The sequence below is a fragment of the Maylandia zebra genome, linkage group LG10, assembly GCF_041146795.1.
Source record: "Maylandia zebra isolate NMK-2024a linkage group LG10, Mzebra_GT3a, whole genome shotgun sequence".
Lineage (NCBI taxonomy): Eukaryota > Metazoa > Chordata > Actinopteri > Cichliformes > Cichlidae > Maylandia > Maylandia zebra.
In genome coordinates, this window is record NC_135176.1 from 13417301 (window position 1) to 13443836 (window position 26536).

General features: G+C 41.9%; 2 protein-coding genes across 7 annotated transcripts in view; both read left to right on the forward strand.

Moving 5' to 3' along the window:
* The window catches only part of sipa1 (signal-induced proliferation-associated 1), a 37503-nt gene extending 21857 nt beyond the window's left edge, over window positions 1-15646 (forward strand). For 5 of the 6 annotated variants that reach the window (XM_012922666.4, XM_076889094.1, XM_012922668.5 and 2 more), the window contains exons 5-16: window positions 693-867; window positions 1195-1298; window positions 2232-2389; window positions 2696-3302; window positions 3388-3662; window positions 4081-4470; window positions 6087-6213; window positions 6301-6433; window positions 7336-7434; window positions 9525-9597; window positions 10750-10828; window positions 12571-15646. In XM_012922666.4, the coding sequence (XP_012778120.1) occupies window positions 693-867; window positions 1195-1298; window positions 2232-2389; window positions 2696-3302; window positions 3388-3662; window positions 4081-4470; window positions 6087-6213; window positions 6301-6433; window positions 7336-7434; window positions 9525-9597; window positions 10750-10828; window positions 12571-12714 (2364 nt within the window). In that variant the 3' untranslated portion in view covers window positions 12715-15646. The remainder of the gene's footprint in view (window positions 1-692; window positions 868-1194; window positions 1299-2231; window positions 2390-2695; window positions 3303-3387; window positions 3663-4080; window positions 4471-6086; window positions 6214-6300; window positions 6434-7335; window positions 7435-9524; window positions 9598-10749; window positions 10829-12570) is intronic. The other variant, XM_004563944.6, reaches the window with a different exon arrangement.
* Window positions 15647-24899: 9253 nt separating this feature from the next.
* LOC101478344 (sodium/potassium/calcium exchanger 3) overlaps window positions 24900-26536 on the forward strand; it is a 33019-nt gene continuing 31382 nt past the window's right edge. Inside the window, exon 1 of the mRNA XM_004563947.5 lies at window positions 24900-25412. Coding sequence (XP_004564004.1) covers window positions 25310-25412 — 103 coding nt within the window. The 5' untranslated portion in view covers window positions 24900-25309. The remainder of the gene's footprint in view (window positions 25413-26536) is intronic.

Here is a 26536-nt window from a genome sequence, read left to right on the forward strand (position 1 = left end):
ATATATTCAATTTAATGTTATTTTATTTACATGTTGCCAAATCACAACAACACTTGTCCCCTCACGATGCTTTATACTGTAAGGGATAAGCATCGGCATAACTTTGTGGGGGGTCTAAAATAAATAAATAAATCTGTGTAAATTCCACGATGACTAAACATGCAACTATTTTGCTGGTAATACCTGAAATAAATAAAGAAAATCAATAGCCTATTTATGCAAGATAATTCATAATATTACGCCCCTGGGTATAAAGCTCTACAACAGTAGAGATAAAAAAAAAACACATTTAGACGAACCTCTATAACCAAATATTTTAGTGACAGTGGGAAGGAAAACTTCCAGTACATCAGGATAGCCATTAGCTGCGACCAGTTGGAGGTGATGGGAGGAAGAAAGGACAAAAGACGTGCTGTGGAAGAGCGAGTTTAAGAAAAACTAATGATTAAAGGCAGAGTGGCGTATAGACACAAAGTGATCTGGGTGGAAAGTGTAAAACTGCAAGAAATGACCAGTTAAAAAAAGTCTTGGGAGCTGTGATGAGTTTGATTATGTTTACATTCAGTAATACCCAACTCCCTTGCCTTTTCCTGTAAAGTAAAATATCAAATAAAGGCTAGAAATGAGAGTTCTCACTCTAACTCTGTATATTTTTCAGTGCTCAATAACTTTTGTGCCTCTCTATCTTCCAGCTGAATTTTCAGCGAAAGGTTGGGATAATGTACTGCCGGGCCGGGCAGAGCTCAGAGGAAGACATGTACAACAACGAGAGCTCCGGGCCGGCATTTGAGAAGTTTCTGGATCTGCTCGGGGAACGGGTGCGACTGAAGGGCTGGGAAAAATACCGAGCTCAGCTGGACAACAAGAGTGAGCTACAGACACTTCATTTACACCCACATCTATTGGCTACATCTCACCTTGTCGCAGTACGATTATCCGAAGGGCATCAGTGCACCACAGAAAGCCGAAGATAACTCCTATCTAGCCACATGTAATCTGAGTAATGCCTGCAAAATAGCATAGTCACTGCTGATTATCTCTGAGCTGTTTTCCCTTGAGTGAGCAGCGGAGAACAGCGAACGGGACACATTTCATCCCGGCTGTGACAGCCTGAGTTTAGTGTTTCCTTCAGAGACGTTGACTGATTCTGCTAAATCTCTACCTGTCTGTCTCTTTCTCTGCGTACCTGTGCAGCCGACTCAACTGGGACACATTCGCTCTACACGCGCTACCAGGACTACGAGATTATGTTTCATGTGTCCACCATGCTGCCCTACACAGCCAACAACACACAGCAGGTAACAGCAGCCACAACCTAACAGGCCCGTGACACATGGTTTCCTTTTCCTGCTCTTTGTGTATCACAACACAATTCCACAGAATTGCAGTCTTCCTTCAGCCTTTGTTCAGTATTCTTCAAAAGACCGAATGAGCCACGATTTTCATTACGTAGCTCTCTGCGTACCGTCGTGCTTTAGTAAAAGCTGCAGAAAAAGCCTCTGCGCTCCACAACAAGCATGACATAAAAATCCTGCCCCCCAGTGTTCACTCCCACCATGAAGGTATTCACTGCTGCCTCGCAGGCCGTCTTCTGTTCATCCGGCTGTCGTGTTTTAAGCCTGTTTGATGTCATTTGCAAAGAAACTGGACATTGCATGTTAATATAGATTAAAGATTTTACATGGCAGTGATGGGGCACTGCATTGCCTCTTTAATCTGCAGCCTCTGCAGCAGCAGCAGCAGCGGTTTAGGCTCCGGTAGCTTCGGTGCAATAATCTACAGCCAAGCCTGCGTTTATATCTTGGGTTTTTGTAATCTATTTTTATATGTTTGTCTATGAAGAAAAGCGATTTAAATCACAACAAATCTCCCAAAGTATGATTAATGAAGTTCAGATGAAAAGACGCAGGAGTATTTACAACTTATTTAGTTTATTTATTCTAATAAACATGATTAATTGTCATTGTTTTGTTCACGTTTAATGCGTCATGTACAGAGCATTAAAACGGAAGAAATCATGAGTAAATGGGCCGATTGGTAAAACACGATCGTTGTTATGATGAACTCGCTTATGATGAACTCGCTTATTTCATTTGTAGGCCTGTCTTGAAGCATTATCTGTCTGCTCTTCCCTTAAATGTTTTTGTTTGGTAGGTAACTGTTCTCAGGTTTAATTAGCTGCAATGGCCTCTGGTTTAATTAATGTCTGTGTTTCTGTTTGGTCTCATCAGTTGCTGCGGAAGCGCCACATCGGTAACGACATTGTGACGATCGTGTTTCAGGAGCCGGGCGCTATGCCCTTTACTCCGAAGTCCATCCGCTCCCATTTCCAGCACGTCTTCATCATCGTGCAAGTTCACGAGCCCTGCACCGAGAACACCTACTACAGGTCTGACTCCATCATTCTCAGGGGTTTAACGAGAATTTGTACATTTTTTTAGCAGCTAAAATTAAAAAAGCACTTAGGAAAAGGAAATCAGGGATTTGGGTTCTTTGTGTGAGAAGTGGCAGATTTAAGTAAGCTATAAGGATTTTTAGTCGATCTAAAAAAAAATTTTTTAAAAACTGCGGGTGTTAGAGTCACATCCTGGTATTTGCGTGTGCTCTGTCGCAACAACACTCCAAAACAAAACAAGACATAGATTGAATGTTCCTGCTGCACCCTCTCCTCACTCCTCATTTCTCTTCCTCTCAGGGTGGCTGTGACACGCTCTAAAGACATCCCATTATTCGGGCCTCTGTTCCCCAAAGGTGCCCGATTCCCTCGCTCGGCCGCCTTTAGAGACTTCCTCCTGGCGAAGGCGGTCAACGCTGAAAATGCTGCAGAGAAGTCAGAGAAGTTCCGCTCCATGGCCACCCGCACGCGTCAGGAATACCTGAAGGACCTGGCGGAAAACTACGTGACCACCACGCCCATAGACTCCTCCACTAAGTTCCCCCTGCTCTCCCTGGGCGGAAAGCGCAAAGACAAGATGAAGGGCGCCAAAGGGGCCGAGCTGCACAGCAATGGGGCCCTTGTGTGGGCGGTGATGGTGAACAGCATAGATGAATGGGAAGCCGGAGAGCACAAGCTCCCCTGTTTGCTCGCCGTGTCGACCGAGTCGGTGGTGCTCATCGAGAGGTACTCGCGCAAGGTGGTGTTCAACTGCTCCTGTCGCGATGTCATTGGCTGGAAGGCGGTGACAGAGCCCAAAGACGGGGGGCCCTGCTTAGATATCTTCTACGAGCGCGGGGAGTCGGTGTCGATCAGCATGATGGAGAACCAGGCAGAAGACATACGAGAGGTGGTGCAGAGGCTTGAGGTGGGTGACTGTGAACCAAATCGAAATTTCTGCGTGACTATTTTACGTCTTTTTCATTCCTTCACCCGAATCTGCTCTTCTGCAGCTGGTTACACGGGGCTGCGAGGCGCTGGAGGTCACACCCCTGCGTGATGGAGTGGGGCAGCCCGGCTTCCTGATGAACGAGGAGGGCTTTGTGACGGAGCTGCAGCGGTTTTGCTACGCTGAGAGCGGAGGCCTGCAGCTGTGGGCTCGCGTGGTGAGGCTCTGCGGGCACTCGCTGGTTCATCTGAGCCTCGACGAGAGGACCAGGCTGCTCCGCACCGCCCACAAGATCCACATCACCGTCATCCCACCGGACGAGAACGGCAAGCCTCGCAGGTGGGGACGAGAAGGGAGTCGTGGGTATTGAACAGGGCTTGTGGGACAGGTCAGATCGGAACAACACAAGAGCTACTCGCCTCTCACTCTTTAGTGGGTTACAGCCTGCAGTCAGTGTCACACCAGCTGACTAGAAGCAAGTCAATCCCTTTAATGATCTTTAATCACACTGTCACATGCTGCACTGCTGCTACCACCACCTTTCCATTCAGATCAGAGGCAGGACAGAAGCAGCTGTGGAGGGGACTGTTTAGATAAATGTAATCGATGCTCAAAATTCTTCTTTCGTTACAACAAAGCGCAAAGTCTCACAAAGACGTCAACGATATTTTTCCTCCCATCTCATCTTAGTTTCAGCTTAGTTAGCTTTTTTAAATTAATTTGTGTGTGTGATGTTTTTTTCCTCCATGTTCTGCAGGAGTTTCTCTGAGCTGTATCTGAAAGCCATCAAGGATGCAGAGTGCAAGCCCGGTGAGAATCAGTCAGGAGAGGCCTGGGTGCTGGACGAAAGGGAGGAAGAGGAGGAGGCAAAAAAAGAGGATGATGATGTGAAGACGGGCGGGGTCGAGGAGCCGGACACAAAGGAGGCGCAGGCGGAGACCGACGAAGGCGAAGAGCAGCTCTGCGATAAAGTGGAGAGCGAGCGCAATCCGTACTCGCTCCTCACAATGCCCAGCTTACCTTTGTTACGAGCCACATCTCTGCAGGACCAGCCGGCCAATCAGGGCCAGGAGGGCAGCGCTTCGCAGCTCCCGCGCAGCTACTCTCTGGAAAAACAGCTGTCCTACAGCGACACTTGCGACGCGGGGTGAGTGCGACTAAAACTTATAGAGGTGTTCTTTGAAGTGTTACGGCGGCGTCATGAAGAAACACAAGAAATGAAAATCAAGGAAAAAAAGAGAAGCTAGATTTTATAGAGGCTATTTAAATGCATCTGCTGATGATGCAAAATCTCCGTCACTTTGTTTTTATGTCACTTTTCTGGTTCAGAAGTTGAGGCACGGACTGATTTTATCTTCAGGGAATTTAGCGCCTCCACTTTTAAATGTTTGACATTGTATACTCACTTTGATGTTCCTGTTCAAATTGCTTTTTTAACTTTATTTTCTCTCATGTAGAAAGTGTAGTGTAGTAAACTGACACTAGGATATAATACTCAAAAAAATGAACGCAAATCGGATCTTGATGAATGAAAAGGACGTAACAGCAGTCAGCAGAAATCAATATTGTGCTTCAAAATTCAAATTGTTCAAGAGCTCCCTTCAATTTCGAGCGATATGTTTTAGTCTTTATTTATGTTTCACTTCTACTTGACTACATTTCAGAGGAAAACACTGTATTTCAGTCCCAGTGTCAGCTGGGATAAGCTCACTCCCACTGTTATTCTTTAGGGCGGATGGATACTGTGGTGCTCGTGCTTGTTCTTTTATCCATTATAGTCACTATAGTTTCTTTCTGAACAAATGAAGCGTTGTTAAAAAATATTAATGACAAACAGTTTAGGTTAAACCTGAAGAAGGATTTCTGATCTCCTCAGAATAAACAGAAGTTTGATGATATCAGTCGGAGATCTCTAACTAGGAACAATATTTTCACAATATTCTGTTCTTGCAAATAAACGATTAAGGGGGTTGATAACAGAAAGGAGCAGTTTCATCAGCGTGTATCATGGTTAAAAACTACTCAAGCAACGACAAGCCGTAAATACTGCTGATGATAGTATAGCACATTTAACATCCCCACAGTCATAGAGCTAACTTTTGATAATATAATCCCTTTTTCCTGATTTAATATGAACTGAAATTGAAGACTCTTTCCACCTCTTGCTTTTCTAATTGTCATGAAGCAGGTTGACTGGCCAAGCAGTTGATCTCCTGCTAGTGATTTTTCTTAATGAAAAGCAAAACAAAAACATCTTCAAGAACCATACAAACAAGTCAAGAATGATAGCCATGAAGCAAGCTTGCTTTCAATTCAGAGGTTACTTACATAATGATCTGCACTGTGCACTCTTTCCTCATTTTCTTGAGTATCAAAGGCCCCTCCGCATCTGTCTCGGGTAAATCCCTTTAACCACACTGGTCAGCTTGAGGAAAACGCTGTGCATAAAGGAAATATTCATGAGGATAATATTAAATTCTGCTGCTCGCTAAATCGAATTTGACTTCTTTTTATCGTCACACAAAGTAGTACTGAGAAATTAGACTGGACGGCATCACGTGATATATTTGACAGATAATTCTGCGAGTGCGCCACAGTAAATGTGAATCAGGCTCAAATCTGAGCCATCCTGGAGATTACTTCTCTGGTTTCTGTTTTGACCTTTAGATTGGTTTAAAAAAATAAAGCCTCAACATCCAATTTTCATTGGGTTTTTTGGGGTTATTTTTTCAACACCCTCTTTCCCTCCGCCCCGGTGTGCAGGCACGTGTATGACAACGTGGGGTTGAAGGTTGAACACCACATCTATGAGAACATCGGGGAGCTGAGGGATGCCACACCTGATCTGATCCTGGAAGTCAAACCGAAGGTTCCCCTCGGCGACGAGCAGGTGAAAAAACAGCGCGCCGCAGCACCTCTCCGTCTCCTTTCCGACACCGTTGTCTCTCCTTCATCTCAAACTCTGTCTTGTCTTCAGTTCATGGGAGCCGAGTTTGGCGATGACAAAGCCTCGGCGAGTGACTCCTCTCTCTCGTCTTTGCGGCTGTCAAGTGTGGACCGAGCTGAAAGAAATTCACGAGCCCTGAGTCTTCATAACTCCATCACCAAGAGTAAGTGCATGCTTATTTAGAGCCTCATTGTATGTGCATAACAAAATCTAAAAGGGAAAATCTCATTCAGACAGAACAGCAGACACAGCCGCAGCTTAAATGAAGCCGAAATACAACAATTACACATGTTTGCGAATCATCTCTGCCTGATTTAACCTCAAATTCCTTTTTCCAGATTTCCTCTGCCTTAAAATCCTCTCTTCATTATCCTCCCTTTAGTCCCCACTGCATCCCCTTTGTTCCTCCTCTTTCATCCACGCTGCCCCCTATTCCGCTAATCTAATATCATCCCTGCTCCGCTGCCACCCCCTGCCAAGGCTGGGATAAAAGGGGGACAGATGGGTAGTGGGAGGGGTGGAGTTTTAGGCAGCCCCAATTCAAGGAACCCCTCTTACACCATCTGCTCTGCCTCCACTGAGACTATGAGACTCATCATTTAACTGCTGTAAGAGCACACTTGCTCATCCTCTCATCATCAGAGTCTTCTGATATTTTTTTTTCAGGGGGATGCAGGGTTCTCTCATTGAAATTTAGCTTCAAAATATGTCTTAAACCAGTACTTTTCACTACCTTCAATGTCATTAAAACCCTTATATTCACAAAAATTCACCAAAACTATTAAAATATTAAAGCTCCCTGTCTTGCACCGTAACTCTCATGTACTATATTTTGATCGCGTGCTCCTATAAATTTCATCTTAGTTGGTCTGACATGGCCAAGCCGGCACATCAGCTCATCTGTGCTCTAAAATCTGACCAGCAGTAACACAGCAGCACCCCCAGGTGGGGACTCTTTGCTATTGCAGAACCAGAAGGAATCAGCTGCTTCACACATCCCAGTCCTCTTGCGCTGTTACCTATAATCTTAGGCATGTTTAGTGAACTTTTTCCTCTGTGTTACAGTTCTCTCGGAGACAACAGATTCGACTGAGGAGGAGTGGCAGTCGATTTCTGACCTGGCCACAGCCTGCCGCAACATCCTGGAGGCTTTGTCACGAGAGGGTGAGGAACTGTTTATATATACTTGATAAATGTGGATTAGACTGTAAATAATGCATCAAGCTCCTAAAATGTTCTGCACAATCACAGGAAAATAGACTCACTTTACTGTAAGTAAATAACTGTAACATTGCCTTAATTAGCTACCCATTATGCGCTATAACTAAAAGCATCCTGGATGAATGCCACTTGGCCTGCACCTCCACTCCATCAAACACCTTTGGGACCACTTAGAAAGACTAAACTTTAAGCCCAGCCGAACTTCGACATCTGGCCTCGCTAATACTGCATAGAAACAAACCTCTGCGGCCAGAATTAAGATGCTGGAAACTCTTTTTAGAAGAGCAAGGGCTCCTGTAAGAAACAGATCCGGAATAGATGTTTAAATGAGTGATCTAGTTGTTTGTCCTTTGGCCACATAGCATAAGGGTTCCCAGATTGACTGCTCAGGTGCACTGTTGTTGCACCACCTTAACAAATAGAATAAAAAATAACTGGAAGTAAAGAGTATTGCAAATGCTACCTGTCTGCCGGACATGTCAACAGCCCTCAGCCTGCGGGCATCATTTGTTGGGAACAGTTAGCTAATGCGAGCATGGTGCCAAGCAAGCAATGCATCAAATGAGCAGTCACAACAGTTTTCGTGTGTAGCATGTCAGAAATGTTGGTGTGTTCTTTGGTGTGTTTGGGCACAAAAAGTTGCATGTTGTAAAAAGGGGGGCATGCAGTCGTCTGAAAAACTAAGAACATCCCTGATTCTGTAGCTTGTAGATCCACGATTAGCAGCAATAACTTGAAGTAATTGGTTACTGTGTGACATTATTTGTCTCACACATTATTGTGGAGGATTTTTGCCCACTCTTCTTTACATGTTGCTTCAGTTCATTGAGGTTTGCGGGCATTTCTTTATGCACAGCATTAATAGGTTCCCACCACAGCTTTCAGTCAGGTTGAGGTCTGGACTTATTGCAACACCCCGAGTTTTTTCATTTTCAGCCATTTTTTTGCAGATGTGCTGCTGTGCTTAGGATCATTGTCCTGTTGCAAAATACAAGCTTTAGCTGTGGACAGATGGCCTCACATTTGACTCTAGAAATGTTCACGGTCGACTTGATGAGTGCAAAGTCCTGTGGCTGCAAAACAAGCTCAAAGCATCACCCCTCCACCACCGTGCGTGACAGCTGGTATGAGGCGATTTGGCCAAATATGGCATCAGGCATTAAATGCCAAACATCTAGTCCAAAGACATTGTTCCACAAGTTTTTGTGTAAGAGGTTTTCTCCTGGCAAACCTTCCAAATAAGTCGTACTTTTTTAGTGTTTTTCTTACCATACATGACCTTTAACACATGATCCCCACGTTGGTGTCGTCCCCACATCATCATTATACTGTTGGTCCAGGATCAACATCCCAATTGACCAGTGAGCCTATCTGAGATTTTATTTACCATTAGTCAAGCAGTTAGCTAACACTTTTCTGAAAACCAACATGAGTAACCTTAATTTGGCTAACAGCAAACCTAAATTGATTATATAGTTGTTATTAATATTGTTATTAATAACTGTATGAATTAATTTAGAATGCTTGAGGTAGAAGAAGAAGAAGAAGAAGAAGGCTTGAAATGTTTACCATTTATTCCAGACGAGAGTTTTATATAAAAACAAAGGTGTTTGGTTTTTTTTTCCACATTACAAAGAAATGACATCACAACAACGTGATTGGTCGGTTGCAATCTTAACATTATTATGATTAGCACCTACACCAACTTTAACATTTAAGCTGCTAACTGAATGTGAAGGTGCAGGTGTAGGTGCAGGAAACTACCAAAACTTCTGCTTTTATAGAGGTGATCACACCTGCTGATGGACAATTAACCAAGTGCAACTGATTAGCAGGATCTGACTCCTACTTACCCTCTTAATTCTTATAAACGCAGTGAGAGCGTACTTAGCTTGTCACAGGAGTGCATAGAGTCAAAACATCTTTATTGACTTCATCAACTTTCACATCTCTGTCTCATCACATTTTATTTAATTTACTGTATATATCACTTATGATCATTATAATAATGTGAATAATGTTCCTTATCGCAGACCGCAAAGCCGGAGACCCCTCCCAAGCAGGCGCTGATCAAACTGACGGCAAGCCAAAAGAATCAAAGGAGAGGTGGGTTGCTATAAAGTGCGTCTAAGCCGAAGCAGTTCAACATCTTTGTAGTTAGCGCCTTTGTCTGAATTACTCCCTTTTCTCAATTCAGTTAGAACGGCACCTCTATTCTCACTCAGTTATTTAGACTACATCCAGCTGTTTGAGTCAACGTGATGGCTTCTCGCCGCCATAAAGAGAAGCCCCTTGCTGACTCGGTGATGCAGTTCTGTGTGTGACTCACTGCTGTGGCTTTTTTTCTTTAAAACTGTAGCTCCATTTTTACTTGTCTTCAGTGGCCTTGTTCGCCTCCTCCATGCTGAGACTGAACAAACAAAGTCCTGCAGATCTGCCGGAGACAAAACAAAGACAGAAACAAATGTCAACAGTAGATAAGCAAAAACAAAGTTGTGAATATTTCTTTGATAAATCAAGTTCACATCAAAAACACAACAATAAAATCTTCAAGTTATGCACACATTATAGTTAACAATTGGAGTGACGCTGACAGCAGTTAGAGCGCATTTTCCCACCTTTGTGTTATTAAACACGCAAATTTATAAATATATGGGGGAGGGTTTCCAGTTGTCAGATCGTATTTGGTGATCGTCATGAAAACCAAATGAAGTTTCTTTAAAGATCAAACACGCTACACTGCAATTTCTGCCCTTTTCTGTCGTTTAAACCTATCGCACTTTAAATTCACTGCTGGGAGGCCGCTTTCGCTTCGCTCCGTGGGGTGTACTTATTATGTACAGCCGCAGTCAGACGAAATGCATCGTGGGATGACTGCGCTCGCTCAGAGCGGCTCTGCTCGTCGGATGTAGCAATTACTGTAAATTGATGTGTGAGCATTACAAGTTTCATTAAAAGGCAGGAGGGACAAAGCGTCGAGCTCCGAGGCTGTCAGAGTGACAGATGGCGTCTCGAGCAATCAAGCAAATTGAAAAGTTCACACATTTGGTTCGAGAGGAAAGGAAAACTTTTCCACTGCAGGCTTTTGTTGATTTGATGGCTGGGATGCTGAAACACCCTGACGCTTTGTGTTATATTCATGCATTTATTTTTTCAAGATATTATTTATTTATTTGTTCGGATTAGAAAGGGGGAAATCATGAGGTCATCGTCATGTGATCGCTTTTGACAAAGTGTCACTGCCGCTCTCTGTTGCAGTGACTCTCCAGGCCACCTGGAGGAGAAGGTGTCGCAGCTGGAGGCCATGCTGAAGAAGCTGCAGGATGACCTGCAAAAGGTGCTTTGACTTCCATGAATGTTTTTCTCTCTGTGGGTAACATTTTTCAGGGATCCTCAGCTCAAGCAGAAAAATCAGCAGGTAGAAGAAACTATCACTTAAATCGCTAAGCTTCTGTCACTGCGGAGAGATGATTTCCATTTGCCAGTGCAGCCTTTTGTTTACTCATGTCGAATCACAGCTATACAGATGCATTAAATACACACGAAAAACAAACAAACAAAAAAAAAACACTATAAAAAATCATTTATTTATTTATAATTTCGTGTACAGAAATTATTATCAGATTTCTTTTGAAATTCCAGTATTATACATTTTTACATGTATTTATGACAACTCCTTCAGTGCTTTGATAATGTGATGATGTGCTCTGTTTGTTGGTTTGTTTTGTTTTGTTTTTATTTTCATGTCGATACCTCTGAATGCTGTGTAGCCATTTTCACACATGAACTCCAGACGATGTTGATGAGTCACATCAGGACTTTTGTGTGCAGCTCCCCTTTTTTGTCGTATTTAACTCACGTCAGAAGTGTTCTTACTAGCGGAAATGCTCGAAGCGGTGCAGAAAGGGGTGCTTCCTGAGTAGAGCGAGCGGGAGGCCCGACTTGTGGCACGCACTCGCTGTGAACTGAGCTACCTGCACGATTCTCATCACTCGTTCTTGTGCACTTTATACCGCTCGAGCACGCAACCCCGTCGGGTGATTTATAGAAAAGATCGGCGGTGCAGAGCATGTGTGAAAACGGCAAGTGTCAGGAACTCAAAGGCCACTTTACGCAACGTTTCCGGAGCCTTTAACCACATCTGATGGCTACTACAGACAAGTGGGCATTGTGTTGCGATTTTTTTTATTTTTAATTATTATTATTTTTGCCAAACACTGTATATGTCCTGTACTGTATATGTACAAAGCAAACATATGGCAGTTTTTTTTCTATTTGAAGTCCTTGTTTAGGACTGCAACTATACCTATTTTCAGCATTGAGAGATCTAATGGATATTTTTCTAATCATTCACCTCCGAATTTCCAATGCTGTAATAACAAGACAAACAAACAAACTAAAAACAGAACATTTGGTGCTGAAACAATTAGTTGATTGAGAGAAACTGAATGCTTCTTAGTGCCGTAGCCTCTCAGATATGAGGATTTGCTGCTTTTCTCTGTTTTACTTTAAAACCAAGCAATATTAAAAAACATTAAGTTGGACTTTTGCAAGCTTGATGTGATTGTTTTCCATAGTTTCTGGCATGTGATCGATCGGTGAAAGTGTTCAATGAAAAATAATCATCAGACTTTTCAATCACGAAAATAACCCCTAGTTGCAGCCCTACACCCCACTGTAAGACGCCCTTAAAGCACTGATTTTAATAAATGATATGCAACAGTGAAAAGTCAGCAAATGTTTGGTTGTGTTTACCTGATAAATGTCTAAAACAGCAACAACAACAGCAAAAAAATCTTTTCTTTCAAACAAGTGATTGACTAATTGTTTCTGCGCTGTTTGGGGATGCGACTTTATTCTTGCTCACACCACATTGTGTTGTTTTTATCTCATCACTCTGTGTGTTTAATTGTACCATAGACTGTATATAAAGACCGCATACAGAGACTGTTATATACAGTCTATGACTTGTACCCACAAGTTGCTTAAAGCCACCGGTGCACCTGCCGCTCTCCTCCCTGCCACAGCCATCTGAGCAACAGCTTTTTTTTTGTTCTGTTGTGTGCCGATGTCTTACAGGAGAAGGAGGACAAGGCGGTGCTGCAGGCTGAGGTGCAGAGCCTCAGGCAGAACAACCAGCGGCTGCAGGAGGAGTCACAGAGCACGGTGGCCCGTCTCATCAAAGTCACCGAGCTGCTGTGCAACGTCAACAAGCCTTGTTAGCTTCACCGCCGCACGTGCGTGCACGCACGGAAATCAGCAGAGTGATGCAAATCGTACAGTGCGGGTTTTTTTACGCTCGACACATTTACTTTGTTCTGACATATTTTGAAAACACACACACATACCTATCCTCTTTAATCTCACAGTCTCTTGTCCTGAATCCTGGACTTGCCTGCTGGTGAGGGAGTATGCAAATCAATTTTTAGGGGGAAAAAAAGACATTTATCACCCAGTGATGACCTTTGCAGACTGACCGACACAGGCTGCTGTGTTGATGTGCTATGCCAGAGTGCTTCTAGTAGTGTGTGTGTGTGTATGTATGATTCGGTGTGTGTGGATGTGTGTGCGTCTATATATTGCTTCAAATACTTGACGAGCTGGGCTTAATAGCACTTGCTTTAAAAGACTGAGAGACACTGAATAGCATGTTTGGTGGTGTTTTAGCCAAAATGACCAAAAGTGTATATATATATATATATATATAGTTTATGTATGTAAATATATATACACACAAAGTGTGTGTGTATATATGTGTGCGTGTGTGTGTGTGTGTGTGTGTGTGTGTGTGTGTGTGTATGTATGTATGTATGTATGTATGTGTGTATATATATATATATATATATATATATATCACCAGTAATATATGTGAATTGTAGTACTGCTATCCTGCCAGACATGTAGTATGTAGTTGCAATGTCTGAGTGTGGTTCTGGCTGATAGTGTGGAAGGCCTTGATGTAAAAAACAAGAAGGAGGGAGAAAAAAGGGGGGAGACATGAGGATTACAAGCCTGTAGGCAGCCTTCTACTTCAAAAGATGTAATGACTATAACTGACTCGCTTCAGAGTCCATTACGTAAGGACATCACACTCCCTGCCCTCTTCACTTCTCAGTAGTACTGTATTTAAGAAATTCTCTTTTTTAGGGAGAGACTATTAAAAAGCGAAAGAAAGAAAAAGCCCATGAAATAAGGGACGTAAACTGGAAATGCTTAAAAAAATTAACTGAGCATGCGTGTCTGTCTGAAGTATGTGTGGGGAAAAAAAGAGTGTTAAAGGGACGCTGAATAAGGGTTATACCTCTCCTGAAGACACAGACTACAGCAGGAAAGAACTGCTCCGGCTTCCTTCCATGATTGCCTGTAGCTGTTATCTTCTAACCTCACTATTGTAGCAGCCATACTGTAGAAGATCTCCTCCTGCTGGCCTGAACCACTGAATGCCAAAAGGCAGCTTTTTATTTCAGCTGGCAAAATAGCTTTAGGTGTCCGAATAACAGCACCTTTGAACTGATAGTGAAATACAGAATATTGTATTTAAATATGTTTTGTGTTTGGCGGATGTCTACCGTGACTATTTTTGGGGTAATTGTTTACTACTGCTCATGAGTGGTGGCAGTAAGGACGATAGGTGAAGTCTTACCTTTCCACCCTGGTGTGTGTTTGTGTGTGTGTGTGTGTGTGTTTCTGTGTCATTCTTGCACTTTTTTCCCTTTTTTTTTTTTTTTTTTTAATGTAAAAATCAACCCTCGGTGGGGCACATACTGTACTTTCTTTAGGCTGCCCAGGTAACGTCTTGTTCAACATAAGGAGGTGGTAAGATCTCATCCCCCTGACACCACCTTACCTCACCTTTCTGTGTCCACTGCTGACGAACAAAGTGCGTTCAGAGGAGTTTTGGACTGCTTCTCCTCAGTGCCAACGAAAAGCCCAGGCAGCTCTCCCAAACCCCACACAAACTAATCTCCAAACTCTGAACTCTGAACTCCGAGTGGAAAAAAATGGGAATGCCAAACGTTCGCTGGACGCCCAGAATCCGTTGTTTCTTGTACAAACTTCCTCTTGTAATTTTATTTTAGAGTCACTGTGAATACCTGGTACCAGCATATTAAGATACAGTATATACAGATTAAATTATGAATCGAAAACTTTATCAGTATGCGAAGATACTGTATGTACAACTGAACCGCTCCATGTTAGTGCATTGGGTTGTGTATGCCTTCCTTTTTGCAGGACGATGACCAATAACCAATGCAGACGAGTATTGATCATGGCCGGCCGGCTCCCGTTTGATCTCCTCTTCATGCTGAAGCCTCGAGGGCCGCGAGAAGACCCGTTTTACTGTATCTTGTATAGTTATTTAGATTGTAGGAGAGGTTGGTGAAGCATGAGAATGTGCCAAGCAACTTCTGAGCTCCCCTCCGTATGTGTGTATCTATAAAATGTAACTTATTAATCAGTGCAAATGTGGATTTTCTTGTAGCTGTTTTAACTGGAGGAAAGTCGTGAGGATGAAAATGTGAAACAAGGCAGAAAGGAAGTGGGCTTGCTTCTAAGTTTGACTTTCTTTTGTAGACGACCAGCAACTATGATATAAGATGACAAAATGCTATCTGAAACTCTTTAATGTAACTATGGGTCTTGTTATTGTTCGAGCTTTTTCAGCTATAGCTCTTTCATATTTGATAAGGTCTTAAAAATAACACCATTAGGTACGCCTTAATGTGTAAATCAGAAAGGATGGTCCAACTGGTCATACTGGTGTTAATGTGAAGGCTTATTTCTCTGACTTTGTGCCTACCTTAAAAAAAAAGTAATGTATGCTAACCCAGCTTAGAGTTTTAATTTCTTTGACTTTGGTTGCACTTTTGTTTTATTTCCATTTTATTTTATTTTTATTTTTTTGTGCCAGATGAAGGATTTTCTAAGAGACGACAACATCTGGTCTCATCCCGCTGGTTGAGGAAAAGTCATTTGGGTATTTTGGTACCACGTGATCTGAAGATCGGATAATAATAATAGATGTGTGTTGTTAATCTCAAGCATCACTGAAGCTTCACACAGCTCGACAAGTACCACAGATTGTTAAGAGAAGCGACATATAAATATATATATGATTTTTAAAAGTCAATAAAAAGGAAAAAGGTGCTTAAAATGACGGCTGATGATGCGTTGAAATCAACACAGTGAATTTGATGAACTCGGTCTGAGTTCATCACCTATTAGAGATGATTGTGTGATTTTTAAAAATGCACTTTAATAATTTCAAAGGGATAAATGTTGGGAGAGACAACGGTCACCGTCTGCTTAACCTGATATGACATCAAATACCCTGAAAGCGGATTACAAGGAGAAATCATATATTCTGTGTTGGCTTGGATTTTTCAAATCTGGAATCTGAGGGATTTTGTGGATCACGGAGCAGGCAGGTCACTCTTTTAAAAACTAAACTGTGAGAAAAGACTACTCTTTTTAACTTCAATGCCGTTTGAGCTGTAGCACAAAAGTTCACATTTTTGGCTGGTGTTTCTAAACTCTAGAGCTTTTAAAGGAACTATCTTCATCCAGTTTTTGGTGAAGATCTATACTTTAGCGACTACAGAAAGTTTGATCTTTGCCAGAACAGTCGGATGAATTTGTCCAAGAACAGAACGACTGTGACGAAGGAACAGGTGAAAGCAGCTCAGAGTTTGGTAACAGCATGATGAGTCACACAGAGGTGAAAGAGACCAAATCAGATTACTAAAAGCACGTAAAAGTATGATGATAAGGCAGGAAGAAATACACTCGTCAGCCAGTTCATTAGGTACACCTGTTGTTAACACATATCTAACCAGACAATCACATGGCAGCAACTCAGTGTGCTTGGGCGTTTAGATGTGGTCCACACGACCTGCTGAATATCAAACTAAGAATCAGAATGAGGAAGAAAGCTATTTAAGTGACTATGAGTTTTACAATGCCAGATAAGCTGGTCTGAGTGTTTTAGAAACTGCTGATCTCTTGGGATTTTCCCACACGTTTACAGACACCAGATCCAAAAAGAGAAAATATCCAGTAAGCTGCAGTTTTCTGGGCCTTGTGGGGATGCTAGAAATCACATAAGGAAGCAGGTAGACAAGCAACATTGGTTAAAATGACCACTTGTTACATTGAACGTATGCAGAAGAGCATTTGTGAATACACAAGGCATTAAACCTTGAAGCAGATGGCTCCAGCAGCAGGAGACTGCACCCTGTGCTGCTCCTGTCAACTAAGAACAGCTCACCAAAATTGGACAATTGAAGAATGGAAAAAACTCGGCTGGTCTAATGAGTCTCATGTTCTGCTGTGACATTCAGAGGGTCGGGTCAGAATTTAGTGTGAACAACATGAAAGCATTGATCCATCCTGCCTCGTATCATTGGTTCATGAGGATGATGTAATTGTGTGGGGGATATTTTATTGGTGCACTTTGGCCATCTGTGTATTCAGAAGCAGTACTTTTGCATCCATAATAATGTTGGGTTCTTCTATATCTGCTGTCTACAGGTAATAGTTGAGGTGTGAATCCATCCTTGTTCTTGAAAAGCATGATTTAAAACACTATCGCTTTGCATTGAACACTAAAACCATTTAAATCAGAATAAAATGTCTCACATCCATAGGCAATAACCAGTTTTATCAAACTTTTATTCTATTCACAATAACAAAAAACAGTTTCTAATAAATATAGCATCAAATTGTACTAAAGAATATAAATAAATAGATATATACATGTATATAGCATATGTGCTTATAGACTGCACAGGTTGGATATTTAGTGAAAGGACACATGCCAGTGTTTATTTATTGTTTATTATTTATTACTGAGAATGAAAAAGAATCCTCATATACCCTCTTCATCCTGTGGGTGCAGAGCTGAAAAAATAGGACAAAGAAAATGAACGAATGGTTTGCACATTGCAGAACTCCAGATTCCTTAATTGTTGTATCTGGTGACATTTGAAGCACTTCTGCTATTCATCAGATAATAAAAAACCAAGCAGCACCATCTTAAATCGCCTGTGAAAGGTCACATGACCAATAACGTTTATTAGGATTGAGATCTTAAATAGAATAAACAGTCGGTTAGCGAAATCAATGAGTTAAACACGTGCCTCGTTTTTAGGCATTTGTTTCCCTCAATATGTACATTTTTTTACTTATTGTTTATCCTATATCCTCCTGAGAGCTGTGGAAAACCATAGACACGTTGGTATTGAAGTATTTTAGCATGTGGAAGATCTGTGACCGTGACACTTGACCAACTTGAAAATGCATCCAAGAAACAGACAGCTTAACTTCCTGGTTGTCATTTGGATCAGCTGAGCAAGCACCGTGCGGTGACAGGCTCTGGCCCTGACAGTTCAAAACTCCACCATAACAATATCAGCTGGCAAGTTGGGCGCAGTTTTGTTTGTCGAGATGCTCTCTGTCATCAAACATCCCACAGGGGAACTGAAAATGCTGACAGTGTAAACTACATCGCACATTGAGTTTAATCTGGCTCATGTTTTGAAATAACGAGACCACATTCGCACTTTCCCATAACTTTCCTTCCTTGCGAAGGAGAAACAGCACATCCAAGCAGACGAGCATGTTATTGCTAAGGAGATGTAATGTTTCCCAAGTTCACCATGTTAGTTTAGCAAGGCAGCACCTCGTAATGAACACTCAAGTGCAGATGAGGCTGATGATCACCCCATCTTTGCATTTTTATTCCTTTGATCGGTTTTATGGCAGTCCATTCAATAATTTCTGACACATCACCAAAAACCAGAAATCACACAGCATTAGAGGAACAGACAGGAGATCGTCTGGCAACCACGAGTGTGTTTTCCACATTTCAATTCAATCCAAGGAACATTTTTAATACTTCTGTTGTGATCAAAGTGCCGAGCTGATTAATGAGCTGAAATGATCATGCCTGGACTCCCTGCTGCACTCTTCACAGCGCTTCTCATAATCAGCTGCTCAACATGTTACCAGTTCCTTACACAACACCAAAAACATTCCCCATAAAACCTTGTATCTTTATTTATTTAATTCAGGATGTAACTATCGTGCATTTAGGTGACACATTGCAGCTTTAATCCTGATTTGCTGCACATTCCCGTCTCCCAGAACTGATGCAGCGTGAGCTAAGACATACATTTTCCACAGCTTGCTCCACAATCATAATACAGCACGACAACATGATACAAACATTTCCCAGGACTTTGTCCTCTGGAAGGCTTTCCTAAACACCAGCCTGAGCAAAACACTTAATCTTCCCTGCCCTGACACCAGGAGGAGAACTGATGACAACAATGCCCTGGTCTATGTCTTTATTTGGGGTTGGAGAGCAGGAGTCTTCACTAGGGGCTACGTGTCACAAACAGCTCAAGGGCTTAGAGCCAGTTTGACTCATCCGTGTTCTGTAAATACAGAGGTGGCGTGTGTGTGTGTGTGTGAGAGAGAGAGAGGGAGGGAGAGTGAATGTGTGTGTATGCTGTATATTGGATTTTAAATGGCCAGGCCACAACAAGTACATGAAACCTGCTGTAAGTTTGCAATGCCCGTGTAGACTTCCTGCCATTAGTTAAACTAAACTCACAATAGATGAGTCACATTCATTAGATTTGATTTGATTTGATACCCATCTATAAAAACAAAAAAAATAAATGGTTTTCCTAAAATGTATTTAAAATGTATTTAAAAATATACCCAACAGTTTATGTAGGCAGGTTAATGCGGGCCAGTCTAAGGTTAAACGGAAGATTTGTGTTTTGGAAAAATACTCTTACTCGGTTGGATTTCACTCAAGTGAAAAGCTAAAACACGTATTTTACGGATATATCTCAAATAAAATCTAAATCTTAACAATTTAAAATACTAGATTTACTCAGGTTGTGCACTGCATTCTTCTTTTGATCTAATGCAAACATACGGACAAATGCAGTAGTTTTGTAAAGCAAGCAGTCTGTTAATAAGTGATATACTTCATAAAACAACACCTACAAGTCAGTGATAAACTAATCCGAGTCCTGCCAGCCTGCCAAAAACTCTGGAGTTAAACATTAAAAATGAAAAACACCAGGGCGCTGCAGGCTCTCTGGTGTTGAATGAGGCTGCTTCACCTTTTTTTTCCATTCTCCTGAAGTGAAAATGGGTCTTTTTTTAAGGTCTTAATTTTTTAAAAGAAGACATTAGCCAGACCGCTTCTATCGTACAGTCCATCCACATTTTACACAAAAGGGTTTGTGTGCTTTCTGGAAACCTGGCAGGGTGGATTACTAGCAGACCGGACTGCAGGAGTGTTTCTTCATCTTCACCCTGTTTCTGGAAGGTCTCCATGTGACAAGTAGCCTTTGTTTCTGCATACAGATGATCCATGCACACTTCTGTCATTTTTATTTTGCATTACTTCAAGAACTGGGAATGAGAAAATAGGGAAGAAAAGAGAGAAGTTAAATATGTTTTCTTTTTCATTCTTTCTCTTTAATCTTCGTCAAAGCAGAAAATCTGAATCTGAAGTTGAGTGTCCTGAAATAAAATTTATCACTTGTCTCGAGTTTTTTGGTGTTGCAAACGAGCCACGTGACTCTTTTGGCTGACTTGTGCTAATAATAACAAAAGTATATTATGTGACTTGTCAGGGTGGACATTTCCTGTGAGAGCGAGCTCGCTGGAGAAATGAAGCTTCGAAATCTCCTCCTGCCGCTTGCAGTGGGGAGGAAGTGGACACAAGGAAAGCAACATCTGCACAGCACTATGCAGCTTAATTAATTAAGAACAACTTTATGGGCAGATTAGCAAATAGAATAAATGATTGCAGCTAATTATACTTCATTCAGTGATGTCTCCACTACCTCACTACCTTTATCTGGATGCTGTTGTTAGTGAGCTGGCCAGATGTATCACTACATGGCACTGATATGGATACGAAAACAGCATAAGATGATACAGTGAGAACACCCACACACACGCCAATACACTTCTTAATGAAACCATTCTCACCTTGCTTTGTTTTGCAAACTCAAATCTTTGCTTTTAGTTTTATGTCTTTATGCGTTTTACAATTTTACCGAAAGGCCAAAAAAGAGAAGAACAAAACACCCAATGCTGCTGAGGGACACAACTAATGATCTTTACCATTTTACATCTGCTGGCAACTCGTGGAGAGCTGATCATGTGTGGAGGACCGTCAGAGTTCATGGGATTGTTACCATCTTGTTCTGTTATTTGAAATGTTTATTCTTGTGCAATGTTCACCTAGGATATAAACTTAATATTTTCCATGATGGGTGTTGTTCTGGCTAGTGTGGTCAACTCACAGCATGGTCTCTAGTCTGCTCCTGTCATTATTTGTTTGGGCTTTTGGCATACCTAAATGTTTTACAAGGAGGGAAATGAAACCATTTGCTAGCCTTGGATATAAACACGTTGTGTTCTCATAGGAAACATTCTGATGTTTTAATTAAAGAAAACTTGGCAGTGGGAAAAAAACACCACTTCTGTCTTTAAAAAGTTTTCTATCCATCCATTTTTTTAATATCTTATCCCGTGGGGGGAAGGGCTATCCCACTTGACAGAGGGTACCTTGAAACAACCACGTCACTTTAGCATCAATTTCAAGCCATGAGTTAACCTAAAATTGCATTTATCTGGCCAGGAGGAAGCTGGAGTAATCAGAGAAAACTCATGAGGTTCAAACCTGATTATATAAATGATGGATATGATGTTAACCACTGGTCATCTGGACTTGAGTTTGGCATTTTGACCATAGCCAATGAAAGGGATTGAGAGCACAAGGTCATAAGATAAGCATTTGCTGAGGTCATATATAAGGTGAACTTTCCTATAGACTTAAATACAACATGACCTCCTTTGTGCAAAGACAGAGTTGCTCCCTGCTGGCTGTTTCTGCACTAGTTGTGCCAGACTGCTGATCCTTGTGGGTAAGGGGTTAAAAGGCTGTGGTCAACGAAAATAATGAATGGGGTACTATAGAAAATAAATGACCTATTTTATAAGTGTTCTTGTTTGTCTGAGTCTTGCAACTGCTCTGTGTTCCGCACTGTAATTACTCCAGTCCTTTTTGGCCACAATAGAACCATTACACTATATATTTATTGCATTTTGTGTCTGTGTTCTGTCTACCTCCCCTCATCTACCCCCACATTTTCATGCCTTACGGTGGCCCTTAAAAAAAAAAAAAACTTTTTTTTTTTCAAACAATGCTACCAGGCACATCTCTTTCCAATAAAATGATGAGTTGAAGTTGGTGTGACTTTGATTTGGGGGAGGGGGGGGGGGGGGGGGGGGGGGGCAGGGCCCCTTTCTGCAAGCTGCACTACATGAGAGACATCTCCATTAGGAGGCAAGATAAAGATCACTATTTTACATGTTTATAGTGAAATAAATGTATATTAAAAAATACTTGTGTGTGCATGAATATGTTAAGAAGCATATTTGATAGTTTGTTTTACTTTTTAAAATTTATTTATACTGTAAAACTGCTCATTTTCATTCGTTGCCTCAAGGCAACACTGCGCAGTTAGCCCAATTTTTTCAGGCAATATAATGCATTTGGATATGTGTGTAGAGATGTGTTTGTGTGCATTTATATGATCATAGTCAATGTTTTTTACTTTACAATCTACTCATAATTACAGGACACGAATGTAAAAGCTTTTTATGCAAGGAAACCAAGGGAATGTGCACTTTCTGTCCTCAGAAAGTGAGGACAGTGAGCTTTCAGGGAGTGACAGTGAAGTAGAGGAGTGGATCCCTGAATGAGGTTTGAGGGACACTTAGGAGCTCAGAGGTCAGGGGTCAGTTGGTAAAGTAACTGTGTCTGTGTGTGTGTGTTAGTGCCCACATAGCAAGCAGGTCTGGCCAGGATCTGGTATCAAGCTGGCACTTTGAGTAATCTGGGAGAGTAGAAAAGCGCTACATAAAAATCAGTCCATTCACCGTCTGAACAGAGTTTCGGCATGTTACTTTTGCACTGTTTTGCATGTTCTGGCACATGTTGTTATTGCATGGCTTGATTAAGGTACACATTATGCTGACATCTGGGGCCAGAGCTGAAACCGTTCTGGGCCAGCACAGGGCCAGCAGTGTGTCTACAACTGGCCCGTGGCTGCACACCACCTACAGATGGCCCACATACCGCAATGAATAACGGCCCTTTGGTGGCCCAGATCAGGTTTGCCAGAGGTAATCCACACATGGGCCAGCACAGGACGACCAGGGTGTCTGAAACTGGCCTTGTGCTGGCCCATGTGTGGGCCACCTCTGGCAAACCAGGTCTGGGCCACCAAAGGGCCATCATTCTTTGCGGTATGTGGGCCATGTGTAAGCACATTGTGTGGGCCTGATCCCTGCCATACCAATATTGCTGTGTGGGTGTCAGTGTGTGTGGTCATGTATTACTTATTGTTGTGGGGACACAAATTTGTTTACACACTCAAATTGTGAGGTCTCGCCTACTTTATGGAGACAAATTGCAAGATAAATCATTCAATTTTAGGGTGAAGGCTTGAGTCAGGGTTAGGGTAAGGTTCAGGCAGGGACTTGTAATGGGTAGAGTCAGGATAAATCTCCAGAAAATTAATGTAAGTTAATGTAATGTCCCCAAAAGTGATGGAAACACAACGTGTGTGTGTGCGTGCGCGCACGTGCATGGGGTTAGGGTCAAATGTTGGATGTATTTTGGTGTTTTATTGTTTTGTGAAATATTTACATTGTTTATTTGTTGTTTATTTATTTGTTCTTTCTTGTTGTACTAATACAACTTATTATAGAATAACTTGGCATTTTACTACCCTTGTTGCACAGTGTTGCCTTGAAGCAACAAACCAATATCTGTTTGGGGGGGGGGGGGGGGGGGCAGGGTGTCAAATTTTATGATTGATATATTATTAGGGACCCTAAAGCTCCCCCAAAATAGGGAGAAATATTTTTTTTCCCCCAAAATTAAAAAGTCATGCAGTAGAGGGTTTTTTAAGGCAATTGTTGTTGTGATTTGGTGTAATATAAAGAAAACTGAATTGAATTAAATGTTTAATTTAAATTTCACAAATAGCTCCTTCAAAGTATATATGTTCATACTGTATGTTTTCTCTTTCTCATTATGTTTTTCTCCTCCTCCACCACTCCTCTCTCTCCTCCTTCACTTCCACTTTATCCTTTTCCTCCTCACTTCAAGCCTCATCTCCTGAGCTGAAGACAGAGCTCTAATACACAAAAATGTGCATAAACATGTTTATTCATTCCCAATATTGTTGCAGTTGCTTGCAACCTTGATGTATCTGGACAGCTGACAATGAGCTGGCTAGACAACGACAACAGCTGGTTATAAGTTAGCACTAAATGTTAACTTATATAAGTTAGCCTAACAACTAATGTTAGGCTTGAGTGTCATAAAAAAGGACACTTTCCCTCTAATAAACAGTTCGATTATATTCTCACATCTTAAGAGAGTTTATTCACTAAGTATTCAAGTCTGAAAATGTTATATCCACTTCAAAGAAGGCTAACAGCAGCTAACAGCAGCAAAAACTGCAGCGCTTACTAACAGAAAAAGATGTCCTCAACAACTGACCTCAGTATTGCTGCCACTGATCAGAAGGGAACTTATTTGACTAATTGAGTTGTATCGGACTCCTTTCACAAAGATTTACATCCTCCTAGCGTAAATAGACATGGACACTGGCTGAATAAACAGCAGACCTAAAGCCTACATTCACGAGATTTGTTTTTTCTAGAGCGACTACAGTAGATAAGATTATGTAACTGAACTGAGAGGAAAACAGAATTCAGTTGACTGCAATCTGCAATCTACTGACATCTAGTGGTGAAATTTTCCACACTGTACCTTTAAAGAAAAATAATTGAATGTACTGAATATGCGATGTGTTTGTTTCTTCACTTGTTATTATTAGAATGTGTTAAATTTGTTGTAACTTCTGCTGCTCTCTTTGCCAGGTCTCTCTTTAAAAAGAGATGCACTAAGGTCAGGTTATCTTCTGTTTTAAGGTTGTTGGTTTTTTTGCACATTTCAAATTATAAACAAGTACAAGAAAGAAAATATTTAGAGCCGCTTCAAGGTTCCCTGGATGTGAAAGCGATTATTTAAAATACTGTAACGCATTCGGCTCCAGTTTCCATCATTCCCCGCTTTGCACCCCTGTAATTAGGTGAACCAGGTGCGCTCAGCCAATCAGGTGTAGACAGAGCATTGCCCCAGGGGAAGTTAAATCAAACAGTTCTTCTGGAGAGGTGTCCGTCACACCTTGCAGTGTTTTTCTTTAATAAGCCACAGCTTGCAGCTCGGAAAAGTGGAAATATCAACCACATGTCATCTGCTCGACATCGGCTGCGTTTGTCGTCGCCTGGTGGCCGCACGGGGGAAGCCCACAGCGTGAGCAGACAGGCAGAGTGAAGGCACACAGGGCTCAGAGCATGTCGCCTCCTGTTGCTGCAGCTCACTGTGGGATCTGCTGTCGACCTTTCACACTGTACACATGAAGGCGGAAAGCTTTTTTGCGCCTCTCCTCGCTATGTGCGACCCGGACCTTTGGATGAGTTTACCAGCAAAACGTCTCCTCTGAGCCTGGAGGGGGGAAAATAAAAAAAAACGGGTTTGTCGTTTGCGGGGATTTTCTTTTTTTGACACAACTTGTCAGAGAAGTCGTTTTCTGCTCCTGCTACTGCTGGCGGTTTGTTCGGAGCTTCTTGCGGTGTAAAAGTGTGAAACAAGTAAAAGAGAGCAACAGATGTTTCTGGTGGATATGCGGCCGGCTGAGGAATGAAAGCAGCAGCGAGGCACCGGCGGCCCTTCCAGCGGTTCTGCTGCTGTGGAGTCGGGCTGGTCGCCGTCATTTGGCTCGCGCAGGTCATCCAGGCACCAGGTGAGACCTTAATATAGACACAGAGGCTGAGCGCGCCTGCGTGCGTCTACTCTATAAATCCGTACAAATATCAGCTGTAGGATATCTCGTAAGATTGAAATAAAATGTAAAACACATTCTTTCTCTTCACATTCGCAGTATAATGAATCTGACTTTCCACGCATGTGTGTTTGCTCTCAAGAATGAGAAATGCCGCTGCTGTGCCCACTTAGATGCTAAATTATTATTATCTCGTTCTTATATAAAGATTTATGATGATTAATTCTCTGCATCCTGGTAGTGAGGAGGAGAAACCAGAAGGAAATTGTTTAAAAACGCGCACACACGCACTTAGATGTGTATTAAGGTAGTGCTTCTCTCAACTAAAGCCACATGAAACTAGTAGAAACGCTGCATAATTCATGTGTTTGTCTTCGAGAAAAAATAAAGATGTATGTATTACATATGTATACCTGTGGTACAGCTGCAGATGCACGTGTGTAGAAATACATGTACATTATTCCAACATGATGAATAAGTAGGAGAGCAGGCAGGTGCGCACTGGATTGATTGTCAAGTCACCCTGAGGGAAGGTGACAGTTTGATGATTACATAAAGCAGTGACAAACTGTGGCATGTTTAAATCCAATCACTGCGGATAAGGTCACTTATGGGTTGGGCGTTCAATTTATATTACATCTTCATCTCTGAAGAATTACTGTATACAACAGGGCATGTTTAATTTTTTGGGGCATATTTGCCTTATCCCCAAATAGACCGCCTGCCCTGTTAGTGTCCTCCTGTTCCCGAAAGCGGCGAACATGGTTTTCAGTGGAGTGTTGTTAATTAATAGTTAAATTAATCAAATTTGTCTCGGTTCGTTTCTTTTGGCAACATGTGACATAACTCATATCCCCTAGGACTGATGCCTGCAGCCTCCAGGGTAAAATAAACTTACATCTATAAAAGGACATGTAGTGAAGGAAATGTCACATAAGTAACCGGCTTTATAATTTGTGTATACACACACACACACACACACACACACACACACACACACACACACACACACACACCTCCATCTTTATGTGCTTCCGTCTCCTTAAAACACAACCCCTCTAAGATTATGCGACACTTCCAGTTGT